Source organism: Pseudorca crassidens, chromosome 10, assembly GCF_039906515.1.
Source record: "Pseudorca crassidens isolate mPseCra1 chromosome 10, mPseCra1.hap1, whole genome shotgun sequence".
Taxonomy (NCBI): domain Eukaryota; kingdom Metazoa; phylum Chordata; class Mammalia; order Artiodactyla; family Delphinidae; genus Pseudorca; species Pseudorca crassidens.
The window spans coordinates 69,125,691-69,140,965 of record NC_090305.1 but is presented as its reverse complement, the minus strand read 5'-3'; the positions used below and the strand labels follow the sequence as shown (position 1 = coordinate 69,140,965).

Genomic DNA, 15,275 nt, shown 5'->3' with positions numbered 1-15,275 from the left:
CCCAAAGAGGGCAAAGTAGCTAGCACTCCTTCAGGGTGACAAATGCAAGGGCAGTGGGGTAGGTCCTTAGCTGAACGTGGGCCAGGCCTTGTGAACTCACCTTGAGAAAGTGCTTGTATTCGGCACTGCAAGGCTCCATTAGCTGACTTCACCCACATGGCTTGCCTGCCCCCCTCCCACAGACCAAGTGGATGAGGAGGGAGGAAGGGGCACTCTGTGGATGCCTGCTGTCAAAGACCAAGGCTACCTCAGAGGAGATGCCAGCCTGGGGGCAGCCAACAACTTGGCCACATGATGGCAGCAGAGAACCAACTGTTGACTGCTGCACATCCACCCCCAAAACAGGTGAACGGGGAGGACCCCTCAGGTTTCCTCCCAACCTCTATAAGTCTCTCCCAATGTCCTGAGGCAGAATAGGGGCCACAAGAACCCATGTCTCAGCGCCGGGCAGGGAATGTTTCATATCAGTTTTGCCCTGCATGACTATCTTTAGACATGTTGACTGTGGAACACAGGAATGGTGCCATAATTTCTGATGTGTGTTTATTCATTTCCGGGCCAATTCTGGTTAGCGAAGGGAGTGCCTTTTATGTTGCCTCAGGCACGGTATCCTCCCAGCACTGGGTGTGGCCGCCCCCCGTGCTGTTTCCACCCTGTCACCAGATGCTCATTAAGCTCCAGCCTGGAGGGGTAGGGGAGTCCAGCATTATGAATGGGAGATGGGGGGAGTCAGGTATCCAGAGTAAACTGTGCTGGGGTAGGTGTAGCACAGGGTCTGTGGGACCCACAAGATGGACTTGTCACCGCCTGGATCAGGTAGGCTTCCTGGAGGAGATGCCACCTAAGTTACAAGAGAAGGAAGGGAAAAGGGTGCTCCTGGAAGGAAGAACAAGGAGTATGGGCTGGATGGTGAGTAGAGGAGATACTTGTAGGGTCAGGCTGAATCCTGTTGGGCTGAGGGCTCCTCTCCCCACCCCCACCCATTACCCTCCAAAGCTCTGGGACTCACAGTTCACAGGTCCCTCAGACCTCAGCCATGGGCCACCCTGTGATGCTTTCCCTCCCTCCAGGGTCCAGGCCCACCTGGCTGAAGGGGATGTCAGGCTAAGGATGTACCCCAGGGCCCCCCTCCAGTGTTGCGGGGAGCCAAGTTACCAAGGAGCAGATGCTGAGAGATGGCAAGAGCAGAACTGAGTTGACTCCCCTATCCCTGCCCTGCATATATCACAGCCTGGAGAGAGAACTCTGGGTAACCACCTAGCGAGAACTGCACCCTCATTTCAGAGACTGAGAGGCTGAGGCCCAGCATGGCTTACAGAGCAGGTTAGAGGTGCCCTGAGAGCCAAAGCCCATGTTTCCCTCATATCAGGGAGGCCCTGGTGCAGAGCCAGGAATGAAGGCCAACATTTTGTGTTTTATTGTCCCCATCCTACAGCTTCCACCTACTGAGGCAGCAGTGGACAGACCAGAGCTAGGGTTGGGCCTCCACATAAGTTGCTTCTCCTCTGACTCTAATGTCCAGCCAACAGGGCTGGCCCCATCTTATAAATCCCACCTGCCCTGGGCAGGCGGGATGCAATGCACCATGCTGACACCATCCTGTCGCTGTCAACCCAGGGCAGGCCCACAGAGGGAGAGTCTCTGCCCACAGAGGCTAGTGCCACTCCTGAGGTCTCTCCACACCTTCCCTCTGGTTCTCCACACATTCCTGGCCTCTGTTTCCCACACGGTGGGTCCCCCAGGCCCTGCCTGGAACGAGTGTCTGAGGATGTTGCTGTATCCTGGCGCTAAGAGAAGAAATAGGCCAGGTGGTCCTCAAATGCGCTGGGGCAACACGCCCCCTCACTTCGCCCAGTCGGTCGTGGGGGGCAGGACGGGACAGCTCAGATCTACTTAACCTCTCTCCAGGCCACTCTACGCACACCCACCCACAGGCCACTGAGAAAAAGGGGACCAAGTGTAGGTGTAGGACCCAGGCTTCCGAGGGCCAGGAAAGTCGAACAGGCAGAAGGGCTGGGCAAGGCCAGGCATAGAGCAGGCCCCGCCCACGTCCCCGCCCCCACACCCTGGCCCCGTCCGCCCCGCCCCTGGCACTCAGACTTTGCTCCAAGCCCCGGCTTCTCTGCGTGTGTGTACGCCCGCGCCAGGTGCTCAGACCCGAGGGCAGGAGAAGGCGGCGGGCATCTCAGGAGTCCTGGTGGGGTCGGTGCCCCAGGGCTCCCAGGACCGGCGCTCGACGCTTGTCCAAACCCAGACTTCTCGTTGGCTCCCAGCCAGGCCCGGGCCTGCAGGAACCTCCGCAGGCCGCCATCTGGGCCTCGATGGAGCTCCACCCGCCGCCATTGCAGCCCTTCCTGTTACTACTGCTGCTACTGCTGCTGCTGCTTCTGCCGGCGGTGCCCGAGACGGGAGGGTCCTGGCAGTGCCCGCGCATCCCCTATGCTGCCTCCTGCGACTTTGACGTGGAGTACTTGGTGCCCAGCTTCTCGGCTGGCCGGCCGGTACAGGCTGTGGCAACCTACGAGGGCGGCAGGGAAGGGAGTGCCGTGTTCGTGGCCACACGTAATCGCCTGCATGTGCTTGGGCCTGATCTGCAGCCAGTTGAGAGCCTGGCCACCGGCCCTGCTGGGGCCCCTGGCTGCCAGACGTGTGCGGCCTGTGGCCCAGGCACCCACGGCCCACCGGGAGACACAGATGCGCAGGTTCTGGTGCTGGAGCCGGTGCTGCCTGCACTGATCAGTTGTGGCTCCAGCCTTCGGGGACGCTGCTTCCTGCATGAGCTAGAGCCCCGCGGGACAGCCCTGCACCTGGCGCCACCAGTCTGCCTTTTCTCGGCGCACCACAATCATCCGGAGGACTGTCCCGACTGTGTAGCCAGCCCGCTGGGCACCCTCGTGACCGTGGTTGAGCAGGGTCATGCCTCCTACTTCTACGTGGCATCCTCACTGGACTCGGCGGTGGCCGCCAGCTTCAGCCCACGATCAGTGTCCATCCGGCGCCTCAAGGCCGACGCCTCAGGATTTGCACCAGGCTTTGCAGCACTGTCAGTGATGCCTGAGCACCTGGCTTCCTACCGCATCGAATACGTGTACAGTTTCCGTGCAGGAGCCTTCGTCTATTTCCTGACTGTGCAGCCAGCCAACGTGGTAGATGCTCCTGGCGCCTTACACACGCGCCTGGTACGGCTCAGCGCTGTCGAGACTGACCTGGGCGACTACCGCGAGCTGGTCCTCGACTGCCGTTTTGCACCTAAACGCCGGCGACGCGCGGCCCATGAGGGCGCACAGCCCTACCCGGTGTTGCAGGCGGCCCACGCTGCTCCAGTGGGCGGGCGACTGGCCACTGAGCTGAGCATCGCTGAGGGCCAGGAAGTGCTATTCGGGGTCTTCTCGGCTAGCAGAGACAGCGGCCCAGGTGTGGATCCCAACTCTGTCGTCTGTGCGTTCCCTGTAGACTTGCTGGACACTCTCATCGAGCAGGGTGTGGAGCGCTGTTGTGAGCCTCCTGTCCACCCTGGCCTCCGGCGAGGCCTCGACTTCTTCCAGTTGCCCAGTTTTTGCCCTGACCCGGTGAGCAGAAAGAAAGGGCCCTCACTTGTGAGCAGTGTGTACATGCTTCTCTTCCAGCACTGAGAGGATCTGGGACGGGGAGGGCAGGCAGGGAGAAGTTTTCTCTTCCACCCATTTTCTTAGGGGGTGGTGTGAGGGAATCAGCCAAACAAAGGCCACACTGGAAGCTCATCTCCCAGCCAGGCTAGACCCTGTTGCTACACCATTTTGCTCTTTCACCCTCTCACTTACCGTGGCCCCTTGCTTTTTTAGGTAATTTCTCTTGTTATGTGAAAATTGGATTACATCATAACTGTCTCTCTACCAGGCACACTTCCAAACTCTGGGTACAACGATGGTTGTCCCTTCCTACCTGCCCACCACATATACCCTTAGGGACACACAAAAAAACAGCACCCTCCCCCCCACAGGCAGATACTCACAAATTCACCCAGACTCACATCTACTCACCAACACGTTTTCGCTTTCCCTGCGGGAATACTTGTTTTGCTCTGCTTTCTCAAGAGGGTGGGGCAGGAGTTGTCAGAGAATGCTCCCCTCCACCCCTGTTCCAGAGAGCCTTCCGGGCCTTGGAAGATGGGGGCTTGTCAGAGAGCCTGCATGCCTTGGGCTTTCTGGACCCACTCACCCCTGATTGTTCTCCATGGGGTGACTGGGGGAGGATTCAAGACATAGTGAGAAGGTGGCTTGGCTCTAGTAAATTCCAGGAGGCTCACCCCGGTCTTGTGCAAGCAACTAAACATCTGGGGATGAGTAAAGGCCTAGGAGGGGCTGGTTGGATTTGGTTCACCATGTAGGAGTCCCAGACTTTCACCATAGATGGGGCCCTTCTCACCCCAGGCAGGAGGTCTCCCAGCCTATGTTGAACTAGGTGCTCCTTCCTGCAGACCCTACCCAGGTTCTCTTCAGCCATGGTGTCAGGGAGCTAGAGCAGAGAGTAAGAGGACATTCCTTAAAATGCTTCCCTGATGACAAACCCAAAACCGTATCCCTTGAAGCCATTGAAACAGTCCCACCCTACGTTACAAGAGATTACGCCAAGGAAATGGGGTGAACGAACAAACAAATGGCATTGGACAAGTGGCCTTTCACGGAGCTAACCCACAGTCACTGCTCTCTGAGTCTTTGGCTGCCCTGGGGCTCTGGCCCTTCTGTGATATTCTTCACTGACTCCTTTCGCTCTGATTGATGCCCCAGAGGTGGGAGAGAATTTACACACAATGAGGGGTGGGGGGATCTTCTGCCTCCCTCCTTCAACTGACTCCCTCTGGGTTGAGGAGGCCCTAGGGGTTGAGATCCCTAGTCTGGGTCTGGGCAGCCCTGACTGCCCTCCTCTCCTTCTCTCTGGGGAGTCAGAACCTCTCCCTGACTTGGCTAGTGGTCAGGGGATCAGAAGACACCCAGCACGACTTGGCAGTGCAAGGCTCCAAAAGGACTAATCTCAAGCCCTGGAGCCCAGGGGCAAACAGGCAGCGGTGCAGCTCTGACCAGGGTAGGGCCTCTATTCCACCCCACAGCCCCACCTGTCCCTGAGTCATACTGAAAACACCTGGCTGGCTTCCTGCTAGGGCCAGGACTTTTACTCACCTCCAGTGAGGACAGAGTCCCAGTCCCCACCCACCCACCCTATAGACCCAGTGTGTGGAGTTTCAGAGCCCAGCTCTATGCTGAGGTCTTGTTCCCAAGACTTATAATCAGCACTGAGGTCTCAGGACTGAGTTAAGCATACTTAGTCTGATAGGGGCCTTCCATCAGCCTTGAGGAGTGCCCTTAGGGTTGGCAAGGGAGGGTCCCAAGCTACGGGGCTACAGAGCCCTGCCCCCACCTTGCACCCAGCTCCAATACCCTGCATCCATACCCTCACTGCCTGGTTTCCTAGAAGCTTCCACAGCTCTGCACTGGGGCACTGAGTGTCCCCCAAACACCCACCTGCTAAGAGCAGGGGAGAAATTAGTGTCTCCTCTTACCTGGGCCTTCAGGCCTTGGTTTATCCCTCCTGTACCCTGAAGGAAGTACAGGTAGAAGCTGGAGGTACAGAAAGACCTTTGGCATCTCAGGGAGAAGGACGACGTTACCAACCCTGTGCTGGCCAGTTAACCTCAGAGTTCAGCCCCTTAAGCAGGTGGAGAGACTGAAGGCTGAAGAGGGGACAGGGTTTGTTGAAGTGCAGGGCAGGACCAGCAGGGGGCAGGAGAGGACTCTGGTCAGGAGCTCAGACTTCCGACCTGGTTCGTCTTCTGAGAGGCGATAAGGCCTTTGACATGTGAGCAAACCTCTCTGAGCCAGTTTCCTTATCTATAAAATGGGGGTGATGAGAGAACCCACTCTACAGCGTGGCTGTGAGGACAGAATGGGGTTGGCTCTGTAAAACTCAGTAACTCATTATGAGAATGGCCATGGCAGGGTAGGGCAAGGCGTAGGGGGAGCCAGCGTTCCAGCCTTGGCCTTCTTCCCTGGCCTTGCTACATCTGAGAGCCCCATGGAGGCAGTGGGGTAACTGGCAGGACTGGGGCCTTCTCCAGCCAGGCCAGGTGACGGGTGGGAGTTTAGGCTGCTGTGGTCACTGACAGAAGCCCCAAGGGGTCAGTTCATGGAGATGAGCCCTGACTCCTTCCCTGACCCTCCCCAGCCTGGCCTGGTGGCTCCCAGCCCCAAAACCAGCTGCCGCCACTTCCCTCTGCTGGTCAGCAGCAGCCTCTTACGGGTGGACCTATTCAACGGGCTGTTAGGACCAGCGCAGGTCACTGCATTGCACGTGACACGTCTCGACAATGTCACAGTGGCCCACATGGGCACAGCCGATGGGCGCATCCTGCAGGTAGGTCCCTCATCTCCACGGCCCCTTGTCCCGGGATCCCTGTCCCCATTTTGCTCACAGCCGACCTGTCCCAGGTGGAGCTGGCCAGGTCTCTCAACTACTTGCTGTACGTGTCCAACTTCTCACTGGGCAGCAATGGGCAGCCTGTGCATCGGGATGTCAGTCGCCTTGGGGACCACCTGCTCTTTGCCTCTGGGGACCAGGTAAGGTGGGCAGGGTAGGGCCCGGGGCCGGGCTGTTGGGAGCACAGCTTCTCCATCAGATCCAAGGAGGCATTGACACACAGGTCCCCCCACCCTGATCTACAGTAGGACCAGGGGGTCTAAGGGGCTTAGTCTCCCCCTTCAGCCACCCCTGAGCCCCCTGTTTGTCCAAGGTCTTCCAGGTACCTATCCAGGGCCCTGGCTGCCGCCACTTCCTCACCTGTGGGCGTTGCCTGCGGGCACAGCGTTTCATGGGCTGTGGATGGTGTGGGGGCATGTGTGGCCGGCAGAAGGAGTGTCCTGGCTCCTGGCAACAGGACCATTGCCCACCCGAGCTTACTAAGGTATGGCTTACCTGGCAGGGCACAGGTAAGTGTGGGACAAACCGGGCCTGGGGTGGAGGTCAGCAGGTCTTAACCATGATCTTCCTCAGGCCTGGGATGTCTTCAGTGTTTACAAGGAGAACATTCTTTTTTTTTAATTTTTAATAAATTTATTTATTTATTTATTTATTTTGGCTGCGTTGACTTGGGTCTTCGTTGCTGCGCACGGGCTTTCTCTTGTTGTGGTGAGCGGGGGCTACTCTTCATTTCGGTGCATGTGCTTCTCATTGCGGTAGTTTCTCTTGTCACGGAGCATGGGCTCTAGGCGCGCAGGCTTCAGTAGTTGTGGCTCACAGGCTCTAGAGTGCAGGCTCAGGAGTTGTGGCGCATGGGCTTAGTTGCTCCGCGGCGTGTGGGATCTTCCCGGACCAGGAATTGAACCCGTGTCTCCTTAATTGGCAGATGGATTCTTAACCACTGTGCCACCAGGGAAGTCCCAAGGAGGGTATTCTTGGCAGACGGGATGGCACACGCAAAGACTTAGAGGCAGAAAAGTATTGAGTGAGGACAAGCAAGTGACCTAGAGTGACTGGAGTGTGGGGCAGGCAAGGAGTGTGGCAGAAAACTTAGGGGAAAGCAGACAGGGCTGAGAGTCCTGACCCATAAAGGGACTCAGGCTATCTTCTCCTCCCCTCTCAGTTCAGCCCCCACAGTGGACCCCTAAGGGGCAGCACAAGACTGACCCTGTGTGGCTCCAACTTCTACCTGCATCCTCCTGGTCTGGTGCCTGAGGGCACCCATCAGGTCACTGTGGGTCAAAGTCCCTGCCGACTGCTGCTCAAAGGCAACTCAAACCTCAGGTACGACTTGGTCCCTGCCCTTTCTATCCCTGATGGGGATAACCAAGCAGCCCCTTCCCTGTGAGACCCTGTCCTCTGCTTGTATGGGGCAAGGAGGTATGAGGCAAGCTGTAGTAGCTCTGTGCTTTCTGTCTGGGGGGACATCTCTGTCCCTTCTTGAGCCTACATATGCTCTACCTGTCTGTTGAGTCATGGCAAAGCTAGTCCCTTCCCCGTCAGATCCTGCCGACCCTGGATGAAGCCATGGCTAGAGAGATGCTATCTTCAAGCTCAGATGAGACCTGTGATTTGTGGTGGGCATGCAACCAGGCCTGTGTGACCCCTGGCTGACCTTGAGTTCCCCTGATGTCCCAGCCAAGTACCCCGGAAGGACTTTGTAGAGGAGCTTGAGTGTGAACTGGAGCCCTTGGGCATGCAGGAAGCCGGGCCTGCCAACGTCAGCCTCACTGTGACCAACATGCCACTGGGCAAGCACTTCCGGGTAGATGGCACCTCCATGCTGCGAGGCTTCTCTTTCATGGTGAGGCCACTTTTCCTTGTTTGTGCCCTTGGCCAACTGGGCAGTTCGGGCAGGGAAGAGTTTAGAGTGGAGTGCCTCCTGCTCCAAGCTAAGCCACCTCCGTGCCCTCTTAGGAACCCGTGCTGACAGCAGTACAACCCCTCTTTGGTCCACGGGCAGGGGGTACCTGCCTCACCCTTGAAGGCCAAGGCCTGTCTGTTGGCAGCAGCCGGGCTGTGCTGGTCAATGGGACTGAGTGCCTGCTGAAACGGTAAGTGCCAGTGGGAAAGGGAATGGGAGGCCACAGGGTCCCACGTAGGGGAGCCCTCACCAGGTGGGGCTTGAATCCCCGACAGGGCAGGGGGAGGAGGGCTCAGTCACTCAGTGTAGGGAACAGGTCCAGGAAGAAGTGTCTTCTGCTCCCTCCAGCCCAGAGGTGGTTTGGGATGGCAAGAGAGCCCATTACAGAGTCCACTGGCTGCAGCCAAGGCTGTGGGGGGAACCTGTTCCCTCCCTGACTTCTTGGAGGCCTTTCTGGGACCACCCTATCTTCAGACAGACCCATGGAGTATGGGCAAGTTGAGGAGATGACCAACAGAGGAATTGGGAGGGGTCAGCAGGCTCCTGGAGGAGTCGGGCCTAGCCATCACATGGAGGGTGCCCCTGAGCCTAATCCACCTGTTCTGCAGGGTCAGCGAGGGGCAACTTTTATGTACCACACCCCCCGGGGCTGCTACCGCCCGCGTTCCCATTCGCCTGCAGGTGGGGGGCGCCGAAGTGCCTGGCTCCTGGAACTTCCACTATCAGGAAGACCCCATCATGCTGGGTATCAGCCCCAACTGTGGCTACACGTAAGTGCCACCTCCTTGCCCGCTCTGGTCTCCTAAGAATGAGGGATCCAGCCTCGGAGAGCACCCCAAGTCCACCACCCTGCTCTCCTCTACAGTGGTTCCCACGTCACCATCCATGGCCAGCATCTGACTTCAGTGTGGCGCCTCGTGCTGTCATTCCATGATGGGCGCAGGGCAGTGGAGAACAGGGTGAGTGGGCACTGGTAGCTGCCGAGTGGGCACTGGCCAGGAGGGAGGAAGGCCACACCAGTCCCCTGAGTTCCAGCCCCAGCCCATGCTGGGCTGAGGGGTCTGGGGTGGCTGTAGGTGGGATACCGGGCTAACCACTCTCGCATGGACCCAGCAGTGTGAGGGGCAGCTCCCGGAGCAGCACTGGTGCCGCCTGCCCGAATACGTGGTCCGAGGACCACAGGGGTGGGTGACAGGGAACCTGAGTGCCCAGGGGGATGGAGCTGCTGGCTTCACGCTGCCTGGCTTTCGCTTCCTGGCCCCACCCCACCCACCCAGCATGGACCTGGTCGCACTGAAGCCTGAGGAGCATGCCGTTAAGTTTGAGGTAAGTGGGGAGGATAGGGGGTGGAGGCAGTGGAGCGTTAAGGCTGCAGCCTGCCCGGAAGAGATGGGGGCAATGGCCAGCCCTCATGACTGTCTCTGCAGTACATTGGGCTGGGCGCTGTGGCTGATTGTGTGGATGTGAACGTGACCGTGGGTGGTGAGAGCTGCCAGCATGAGCTGCGGGGGGATGTGATTGTCTGCCCCCTTCCCCCCTCCCTGCAACTTGGCAAGGACGGTGCTCCACTGCAGGTAGGCAGCTCAGTTGGCCCTCTATGGGAAACATGGGTTGAGGACCTACAGGCTGGGCCTGAGCTGCCACCTGCCTCCAGGTCTGTGTGGATGGTGGGTGTCACATCCTGGGCAAGGTAGTGCGGCCAGGTCTGGAAGGGGTCCCACAGAGCACACTCCTTGGTGTCCTACTGGCCCTGCTCCTGCTTGTGGCTATACTGGCCACCATACTGGTCTTCAGTTACCACCAGAGAAAACAGCTAGGTGAGCTCTCCACTCCCATCCTGACCCAACCCCACCCCCAAACTCTGACATCTCCAAGTCCCTATATCCTCTCTCTGCCCAGGCCTTAGTGGTCTACTCACACCTCCTGGGTAGGGGTCAGCCTCTAGGAGCTTGGAGTGGCTGGCTACCAGGAGCCATTTTTCCACAGTCCTTTCTCCGAACCTGGATGACTTGGCATCCCTGGACCGGACCACTGGAGCCATGCCTCTGCCTCTGCTCCGCTCAAGCTCTGACTATAGAAATGGCCTTGGTGAGATGGTGGAGGTGCTAGAAGCTGGGACCATACTCTCTGGTCCACCAGCCCCTCATTCCCTCTCTTTCTCAGCAGCCCCTGCCATTGATAGCCGGGATTCCACCACTCAGGTCCACAGAACATCCTTCTCAGGCAACGGGGATGGGTCCCATGTCCCACTGCTGCGGAAAGAGTCCATCCAGCTTGGGGACCTGAACTCTGCACTCCTGGCCGAGGTCAAGGATGTACTGATTCCCCACGAGTGGGTAGTCACCCACACTGACCGAGTCATTGGCAAAGGTCTGGGGGCCAGGCCAGGTGGGGTTGGGGCTCAAGGGATAGTTGGGCAGGACTCTGAGCCTCCATTTGCTCATCTGTGAAATAGGAATTCTGTCTTCCGTGGGTTCTGGTGCAGATTACGTGGGTGTGGGGGGGCTGCAGGCTCTGCCATCATGAAGCTGCTGCTTGTCTTTAATGTCAGGTTGGCCAGTTGGGGCTCTGAGGTCTGGTTGCCAGTGGGAGGGTGTGGCGTGAGCCCTGGGCACTGGGCCCCCTCTCACTGTCTCTCCCTCATCAGGTCACTTTGGAGTTGTTTACCATGGAGAATACACAGACGAGGCCCAGAATCAAATCCACTGTGCCATCAAGTCGCTGAGTCGTAAGTGGAGCAGAGGCTGGGAGGATACTCGTCCCTGCTGTGCTACCACTGCTCTGAGTGACCTTGAGCAGGAGACCTTTCTTCTCTGTTTCCCCATCTGACCCTTGTAAAGGGCCTCCCTGCCCTGGGCCTGACTCCAGCCTCTCTGCAGGCATCACGGAGGTGCAGGAGGTGGAGGCCTTCCTGCGTGAGGGGCTGCTCATGCGCAGTCTGCACCACCCAAATGTGATGGCTCTTATTGGTATCGTGCTGCCGCCTGAAGGGCTGCCCCGCGTGCTGCTGCCCTATATGCGCCACGGAGACCTGCTCCAATTCATCCGCTCACCCCAGCGGGTCAGTGCTCAGCTGGCCCTGGATTGGGGGGCTTGGGCAACAGCTGGGGATGGAGCTGCTCCGTCCTCGCCTACTGACCCACCTGTGCCCCCAGAGCCCCACAGTGAAGGACCTCATCAGCTTCGGCCTGCAGGTGGCCCGTGGCATGGCGTACCTGGCAGAGCAGAAGTTTGTGCACCGGGACCTGGCTGCTCGGAACTGCATGTGAGCAGCCAGAGTGAGGTTGGGGTGAAGCCAAGGGGCAGAGCACCAGGGCGTGCAGCTAAAGGTGCCTCAGGGAAGGCCCATGCTCCAGTCCTTGCTGTGCAGCCCTGGGCATGTCCTTCCCTCTCTGGGCTTCAGTTTTCCTGTCTGCCCAATGCAGGCTTGAGTCGGACACTGTGGCTCAGAAACCTTGTAAGGGTCTGAAACAGGTGGGTTCAGGGCCTGGTGGGGGCCCGTCCTGAGTGTGATTCTCCCCTCCCAGGCTGGATGAGTCATTCACAGTCAAGGTGGCTGACTTTGGTCTGGCCCGCGATGTCCTGGACAAGGAGTACTACAGTGTCCAACAGCGCCGCCATGCTCGCCTACCTGTCAAATGGATGGCGCTAGAGAGCCTGCAGACCTACAGATTCACCACCAAGTCCGACGTGGTTAGGCCCCACCTGCCCCAGAGTCCACACGGCCTCAGAGAACACTTGGCCTTGCCCATTGATCTCCGGATGGTGATGAGCCCAGGGAATCCCCACGCTGGGCAGCCCCACAGCCCATTCGTCCACCTCTGGGCAGGTGTCAGGGCAAGAGGAGGCTGTGAACTCATTGGCTTCTCACAGACAATCCAGGCCCTGCCCAGCCCCAGCTCTGGACGGCTCTGGTGGTGGGCGGGGACAGAGGGAAATGCTTGTGAAGTATTGAGGAATGGGCTCTGACTGGGGGCGTTGAGCCCCTCATTTCCAGCTAGAGGGCTCTAGGAGGTAGAGGACCTGGGGGGGGCCCACCTGTCCTCCCCAGGGCGAGAGCTGAGTCCCTTCACCTGTCCCCTCCCACAGTGGTCGTTTGGTGTCCTCTTATGGGAACTGCTGACACGGGGTGCCCCACCGTACCCCCACATCGACCCTTTTGACCTCATGCACTTCCTGGCCCAGGGTCGGCGCCTGCCCCAGCCTGAGTATTGCCCTGATTCTCTGTGAGTATGTGGAAATGGCGATGGGGAGGGAGCTGGGCCCCAGAGACAAGGAGGGGAGGAGGGGGCCAGAGACAGAGTTCTTGCCTGGCTCTCTGACTGATTCTCTGGTTGACCTAGAAAGGGACCCTCTCTGGACCTCAGTTTCCTCATCTGTGGTTCCACCACCGTTCGAGGCTTGGTGCTGGAGGGATATCATGGTTGCCATGGTAACACCATTCCCAACTCAGAGTCTGGGTTGAGGCCAGTGATTTGATTTCCCAGCACTCTTCTCCCCTCACCACGCCAAGAGGGGCTGTTTTCCATTTATTCCACTTACTTAACCTCAAGGAAAGGTTCCATTAGCTCTCACACTAGCCCCCTCCACGTCTCCAGATCAGAATGTTTTCTTCATTGGATATAGTTTCAGATTCCCTGTTCCCAGAGGCATGGCAGCAGCTGTGTTTCATCAGTGCCTGTCGCGTGGTTCAGCTTCATAAGCAGCATGCATGCCTTAGCTGTGCTGAGGTCTTTGAGGTTAGAACAGGAAAAGCCAGGTCATAGGTAAAGGTGGTTGATGATTACTGTCTCACCCAGCTTGTGCTCCAGAAGGGTATGAGTCACCCTTCCTCACAGCCCTGCCTGCCTTGATTTTGCTTTTTATTATTTATTTCACTAATGAACCTGGTTCAAAGTAAGGGAAATTAACTTCACTGCCTATCTGCTTCCAGGTCAGGCTCCCTGAAACAGATTCTGAGATGGAGGTTTACATGCAGGGGGTTTATTGGTAGGTTAGGGGCGAGGGACGCAGGACTAGGTAGGGGGAGAAGTTGGGCTGTGATGCAGATGCAGCAGAGGCTGCAGTCCATCCCCTGGGGACCTCTGTAATTGGGATGGCCCTTCAGAGTTTTCTGAAATTGAGACCAAGGGGCCCAGGTCTTTGCTCCAGACATCCATTAGTCACTGCTTACAGATGTCCCTGAGGAAGGAGTGTGAGCTTGGAGGAGGCATTTCTTTTCTACCTAGGCCAGTTCCTAGAGGGGGCCTCAGCCAAGAGCCATCAGAAGTCACAGGGGGAATGAAGGGGGGAAACTGGATGGCATACCATGGCATCCTCCATACCAGGGGAAGTCCCTTCTCTCTGGGCTTCAGTTTCCTCATCTGCGAAGTTAGAATGATAACAGTACCACCCTCAGAGGTCTGAGAATTATATGAGATTATTGTGTGTAGGTCACTTTTAGTATCATTTAAGGCAGGGATGACATTTCCAAGATAAAGGGTCATGTATTAGGACCCAACAGACAAACCTAGAGAAACTCTGCTTGGAATCCATGGTGTAATGAGCTGCCCCACACATCTCAGGGCTTTTAATCCCCATTTCACTGGACCTGGGCTTCCTTCCTGGAAGACGTGATGATAACCATGATAGCTTGTGAGCCGGGGCCTAAGCTAAGAACTTCACAGGAATCCTCTCACTTTATGCCCCAATAGCTCTGTGGTCAGAGAAGACTCCAGAGGCACACACAGGTTAAGGAACTTGCTCAAGATCACATAACCCAGGTCACAGGACACAGGAGTCCAGCCTCTCAGCCCTGAGGCAATTTGACCTCTGCCAGGGTGGGAAGGCAGTCGAGAAGAGCTGCCCCTAATTGGCTGATGCAAGGCACCAGGCCCTGTCACCCGCTCTACATCCCATGTGGCCTGCCAGGGGGCTAACAGCAGGTGGATAACGCAGAATCTCTGGGTAGGGGTGCACCGTGCCCCTCATGTTTTCCTCTACCTGCTAGGTACGCAGTAATGCAGCACTGCTGGGCTGCAGACCCTGCAGCACGACCCACCTTTGGAGCACTGGCAGGGGACGTGGAACGCTTGGTGGCCGCGTTGCGAGGGGACCACTACGTGCAGCTGCCTGTGGCCTACGTGAACGTGGGCCCTGGTGCCCCGGACAAGGCAGAAATGCCCTTGGAATAGTCACCATCCCCACCAGTGCACAGGAGTATAGGTGGCCCGGCCCCTCTCAGAGCCACCAAAGTCCACGTGACCTCAGCCCCAGGCAGGCATTGGGGGGTTGGACCTGCATAGCGGTGGGAGTTAACCCCAAGCTGCCTCTGGGCTGGCCTCTGCCCTGTCCCTGTCCCTGCCTCTTAACCTTCAGGGGCACAGGAGGGCTACAAGGCACATTGGTCTCTCACTCCCCAGTGGGGGCCAGTGATGGGATCCTTGATGCAGTGAGTATTTATGGAGTGTCTGCTGTGTAACTGGCTGCTGGGCACAGGGGACTCAGTGGTGACCACTGGCCCTTAGATCATTAAATGAACAAATAAATATTTAATTACAAATTGTGGTAAGTGCTATGGAAGAAAAAGACAGGCTGCTTTGAGGGAATGGAGGATAGCCTTAGATAGATGAATAGAGAGGTAAGGGAAACCACCCCAGGAGGTGACATTTTTGCTGAGACTTTGTCAGGTGGGAACTGTGCCAGAAGCGGTCGGGGGGGAAGAGAGTTTTTGGCAGAGTGAACAGCACATGCAAATACCCTGAGGCTGGAAAGGGGTTGAGTCAGCAAGAAGGCTCCAGAGAACAGGAAGGGGAGGCCAGGCCCAAATCCAGGTTACAGGGTCCTGGGGGCTTTTGGATGGAACCGAGAGGGGTGGGTTGAATACCCAGATATGCAGCAGCCAGGTTGGCTTCTCCTATTGCCCAGTCTGCCTGTCCCATTC

At 57.7% G+C, this 15,275-nt stretch overlaps 1 protein-coding gene across 1 annotated transcript; it reads left to right on the top strand.

Annotated features, from left to right (window-relative positions):
- Positions 1 to 2,189: 2,189 nt before the first annotated feature.
- MST1R (macrophage stimulating 1 receptor) lies at positions 2,190 to 14,988 on the top strand. Its single transcript, XM_067754467.1, has 20 exons — positions 2,190 to 3,569; positions 6,199 to 6,387; positions 6,462 to 6,590; positions 6,764 to 6,934; positions 7,613 to 7,773; positions 8,128 to 8,293; positions 8,407 to 8,543; positions 8,962 to 9,123; positions 9,219 to 9,312; positions 9,470 to 9,679; positions 9,781 to 9,927; positions 10,008 to 10,170; positions 10,340 to 10,441; positions 10,517 to 10,723; positions 11,001 to 11,081; positions 11,233 to 11,414; positions 11,509 to 11,618; positions 11,881 to 12,046; positions 12,443 to 12,579; positions 14,343 to 14,988. The coding sequence occupies exons 1-20, from the start codon at positions 2,322 to 2,324 to the stop codon at positions 14,524 to 14,526; spliced, it is 4,146 nt and encodes a 1,381-aa protein (XP_067610568.1). The 5' UTR covers positions 2,190 to 2,321; the 3' UTR covers positions 14,527 to 14,988.
- The last annotated feature ends 287 nt before the right edge of the window (positions 14,989 to 15,275 follow it).

Bases quoted from the DNA above. Each gene is read 5' to 3' on its own strand.
- MST1R (XM_067754467.1), top strand. From the start codon at position 2,322: ATGGAGCTCCACCCGCCGCCATTGCAGCCCTTCCTGTTACTACTGCTG. The intron at 9,313-9,469 runs GTGAGTGGGCAC...TGGACCCAGCAG, and splicing joins GCAGGGCAGTGGAGAACAGG to TGTGAGGGGCAGCTCCCGGA. The intron at 11,415-11,508 runs GTCAGTGCTCAG...CTGTGCCCCCAG, and splicing joins TCATCCGCTCACCCCAGCGG to AGCCCCACAGTGAAGGACCT.